The sequence below is a fragment of the Charadrius vociferus genome, unplaced genomic scaffold (genome assembly GCF_000708025.1).
Source record: "Charadrius vociferus isolate BGI_N301 unplaced genomic scaffold, ASM70802v2 scaffold398, whole genome shotgun sequence".
Taxonomy (NCBI): Eukaryota; Metazoa; Chordata; class Aves; order Charadriiformes; family Charadriidae; genus Charadrius; species Charadrius vociferus.
This window is the reverse complement of record NW_009649571.1, coordinates 898209-902867: the sequence shown is the minus strand read 5'-3', so window position 1 is coordinate 902867 and position 4659 is coordinate 898209. Positions and strand designations below refer to the sequence as shown.

The 4659-nt window shown below is 54.9% G+C and overlaps 1 protein-coding gene across 1 annotated transcript in view; it reads left to right on the top strand.

Moving 5' to 3' along the window:
* LOC104291075 (ectonucleoside triphosphate diphosphohydrolase 8-like) overlaps positions 1–3203 on the top strand; it is a 6114-nt gene extending 2911 nt beyond the window's left edge. Inside the window, 5 exon segments of the mRNA XM_009890272.1 lie at positions 103–484; positions 1318–1563; positions 1978–2088; positions 2222–2356; positions 3012–3203. Of these exon segments, the coding sequence (XP_009888574.1) occupies positions 103–484; positions 1318–1563; positions 1978–2088; positions 2222–2356; positions 3012–3203 (1066 nt within the window).
* Positions 3204–4659: the final 1456 nt, after the last annotated feature.

Below are 4659 nucleotides of genomic sequence, written 5' to 3'. Positions count from 1 at the left end.
TCTTTCCCTCCTCAAAGTCTCTGGATCCCGGATGATGTGCAGCAGCCAAGGGGCCAGACCTCAGTGCTACACGGAGGTCTATGTGGGCGAAGGAGGACCAAGGCAGGAAGGGGTTAAACAGGGAGACAGGTCGTAGAAGGTCTCTGAGGGTCTTTAGAGCCCACAAGACCTTGAGGGAAGAGACAGGGACTGTGACTCCCTCCAGTTCACACTAACACTTGCCATCTTATGGCGCCAGTTTTCCTTTGCAGAGAAATGGGAACATCCACAGGACACTGAGGTTCTGGGAGCTCTGGACCTCGGAGGTGCCTCAACACAAATAACCTTCCAGCCTGGAGTCACCATTGAGGACAAGAACACCTCTGTCTTCTTCAGGCTGTACGGCACCAACTACTCGCTCTACACCCACAGCTACCTGTGCTACGGGCAGACACAGGCCTTGAAGAGGCTGTTGGCGGCTCTCCACCAGGTACCACAGCCACTGGTCACCAGGATCCGCTGAACCGTTTACCCATTGCCATGAGAAATGTCTTCCTGAAATTTTGGGCCTGCCTGTGGAAGTAGTGTTAGGGAATTGGGAGTTTTCACGAATTCAAAAACCTGGGAGAGGCTTGGATTTTACCTACTGAAGCAAAACATTCCCTCATTTGGGTGGAAGGCGGTGGTGGTTCCCTGCCAGGGCTCCCTTCTCCCCAGATGTTGACACGTAATAGCATTTTTCATCATTTCTCAAGCCCAGCTGTATCCTTAGGTTCCTCCCTGTCCCCATTCACTCGCCCTTCCCCAATTTCAGCCCAGAGGGAGGATTCCCAACATCCTCTCCTGCACACCAGTCCACCACTAAGCAGTGTCCTCCGGTCTCACCTCGGACAGAGCGCACAGCCCAGCGCTGTGGGCGAGGGAGACGCTCGGGGACCGTGCAGGTGGGGTGAATCTTTGGTCCTTCCTGGGCTAGGGCCTGCAAGCTGCAGTGGGGACGGGGCGAATGCCAAGAGCAACAAGGTCTCCGTGCAGGCAGAGAGCACGCGCCGCCCTCGGGAGCACGTTGCCGTCCCTGCGGGGGGGCACAGGCCGGCGGTGGCATTGCCTCCCCAGTATGGCTCACTGGTGGGGCCTACAGCAGAACCAGCAAAAGCCATGGGCAGGTTAGTCATGCAAAGGATGGATCCTGCTTCTCCTCAAAGCCTCCTAGGGTCTAGATCCCGCTTTTTGGGAGTGTCTAAGCACAGGCTGGGCTGTGGGGTAGGGTCTCACCGGCATGCCATGCCGAGCCCCACTAACTGCTCCCGCTCCCTCCAGGGCAGCCCGTCTCCCCAGCAGATATCACACCCCTGCTACCCCAAGGGATACCGGGAGAGCATCACCACGACAGACCTCTACGACAGTCCCTGTGTCCGTGCACCAAGCACACCCAGCCCTGCACAGGTCCTCACGGTGACGGGGACAGGCGACCCGGACGCGTGCAGCAGCGCCATCCAGAAACTCTTTGACTTCAGCTGTGGGGGCAACAGGACATGCGGGTTCAACGGGGTTTATCAGCCGCCCGTGCGGGGACAGTTCTTTGTAAGAAGCCTCTGTCCCCGTGGCTGTGGTGGGGGAGGACAGAGGGTGGGACTCTCCTGTGTCACTGGTTGTGGGAAGGGGTGGGGAGGGAGGGGACCCTAGAGCTGGTCCCATCTGCAAACCTCCTCTCCTGTACTGGGAGGTGGCTTCCTCCTCCTGCGATCTCCCAGCCCTTCCCAAGGGAAATGGGAAGATCCTGTTCCAAGGAGCAAGTCTGAGCTAGCTCAGAGTGCAAGCAGCAGTCCCAGATTTTGTCCACCAGCTCCAAAGCATTCTGGTAGACCATCAAGCAGGTGCTGAGTGCAGAACCCCAGTAATTACATGGGATCCTTTCCCCAGGGACGAGGTGCCCCTGGGTCTTTTTTGGATGGGACAAAGGAGATGTAGTTTTTACCATCTCCCCTTATCCCCCAGGCCTTTGCTGGGTTCTATTACACCTTCCATTTCCTGAACCTGACCAGCCAGCAGTCTCTAAATGATGTCAACTCCACAATCCAGACCTTCTGCAAGAAGAACTGGCCAGAGGTGAGCACCCTGTGTTTGTCCTGTCCCAAATCCCTGCCCAGGAAGCACACGTCCTGGTGTTTCCTGGGCCAGGGACGGTTTCTGAGCATCTGTTTCATTCCCTGTTGCACCGTGTCCCCTGATGGCCCCACAGCTGGTGGAGACCTTCCCGCAGCAGAAGGGGTACCTACACAGGTACTGCTCCATGGCAATGTACATCCTGACACTGCTGCTCGATGGCTACAAGTTCAACAAGAACACGTGGAGCAGCATCCGCTTCTGCCGGCAGGTGAGCACCCTGCGGGGCAGTGGGAGCGGGCAGGTGGCTGCGGCTGCATTCTCACGCTGGCCTGAAGACACATTCAGGAGCAGCATCCCAGGAGTCACCTGTGCCAGAAATGTGTTCCCATCTTCTGGCTTCTACCCAGTGATCCCAGCACAGCTTCACTCTTTTTTAACTGCCACCAAACCCCTACACCAGCTCGTTTCTCACTTACTCTGCTGTGAACATAAGCTATTTTTAAGGGGGTCAGAGAAGTGCAGAGTGGGATTTGGCCACTTTGGTGCCTGATGTTGGGCAGAATTGGCTTGATCATCAGGGATGTGATAGTGGCCCCACGACCCATTTGAACCAGAACATGACAAAATTTGAAGCATTTGGGGGGAGGAGGAAAGCTGAGATCCAAAATCACATGCAGGTCACAGAGGCACATCTGGACCAGAGCAGTCATCCATGTTCAGCTGCCCTTTAGCCCTTGGGAAGGGGGGGACAGGAAAGCTCTCTGTGTAACTGGTGCTGGTAAGATTGGGTTCACCACAGCCAGGTCCACATGTGAAATCACAGCAGGGGCAGCTCATGGGAGAGGTGCCCGTCAATCCCTCGTACCAGAGCTACCGGTGCCTGGGAGAGGCTCTTTTGGATGATCTCTGCTCTCTCACCTCAGGCAGCAAACACAGACATCGGATGGACACTGGGCTTCATGCTGAACTTCACCAACATGATCCCCACAGAGGCTCTGGAACACGTCAAGGGGCACCAGCCCAGCCTGTGGGCAGGCGCCGTCTCCTTGATTGTGCTGGCCATAGTAGCAGGGCTGGTGGCCGTTTTCCTCCAGTGTTTCTGGAAAACCAAGTAGCTCCTGACTAGGAGCATCCTGCCTACTCAACCAGGCAGGGAAGTGGTGCAAAAGAAAGTGGAAGAAAGAGGAGAATGAGGGCATTAGACCCATCTCCATTGCTCAGGAGGTCTAACTGGGTCATCTCTATAAAGATGTTGAAGATGACAAAGGTGTCTTGAGGTCTCCAAGTACCTCCAAGAGGAAAAGACTCCTGACTCCAGAAAATAATCTGGCTGACAAAAGCTGACTGAGACTTGGTGGCTGGATGAAGCCAGATAAATTCAAATTCGAAATAAAATCTGTTTTGTTTTTCAAATCCGAAAGTCACTCACCAGCCTAGCACAGTTTCCTTGGCACTTCCAGCCCTGCTGTGCTGCTCTCCTAACAGCTGTGGGAGGCAACTGGTGATGGAGAGCAGTGGTGCCCACCTAAACTCTGAGGAGAGGGGTGACCTTATCTGTGTCTTGCCCTATGCAAGATGTGCAAGATTTTTGTAGTATGCAACAGAATATCTTCCCAAAGACAGGCAGCTGTCTTTAAAAATATTTACTGGCATAGCTCAGCAGAAAAATACAAGTGGAACTTACTTTAAGAGCTGCCAACTCTGGCTCAGGGTTTATTTTATATTCAAGTTACATAGCCCAGCTTTGTCAGACACATCCACAGCAGGTTCCAGCTCCAGGCACTTGAGTGTTTTATTTAGACCGACAGAGCCCAGCACAGCTCAGCTGCAGGAACTGGATGGTCATTTGAGTCCTTCCAGCTTCTGCCACTGGCCCAGCGCCATGCTACCCAGCCAGCCCTCTCCCCAGACCCTCCAGGGCTCTGCCCAAGCCCAGGGCTGGTCTGAGCAGAGGTGTTTCCACAACTCCCTCTCCTCTGTGCGCCAAGACCGCTGCCCACGCAGCATGAAGCTGTAACATCCAGGCAGGACTTAAGGGCTGCAGGAAAGAACCAAAGGCATCTGGGCTGAGGAATGCTCAGAGCCCTTTGGCTCTGGCACATCCATGGGGCATTCGCTGTGGAAGATGATACATGGTGGTCCTAACCCAAGTTGTTATCCCATAAACCCCACTGCAAACTGGTTACAGAGGCCTTTCCAAAGAGCAGCATCTCTGTCTGGTGGAGATGAGGATACGTGGCCCAAGGACCTGGGGAACTGGCTATCCTCGGCTTCTGTAGAGTGAGGCTCTGCCTTCCCAGCCTGAACTTGAGCAACAAGGGAGAGGGGGTGGAGACCTCCATCCAGAGGAACCTCTGCCCACCCAAGTCTGAGTCTCCACATGGACATTTCCCACAGCCAAACAGCAGATCCCTCCCCATTCTCTCTGCCCTGCACAGGCACATCTTTGGCAGCATAAGCACGGAGGTAAAAATGCCAGGGCTGGGAACAGGCTGTAGAAAATGCTATCAGACTGCTGGAACTGACCCCACCGCATCTGTGGGTGGGGGACATCTCTTGTCCAGGTTCAGC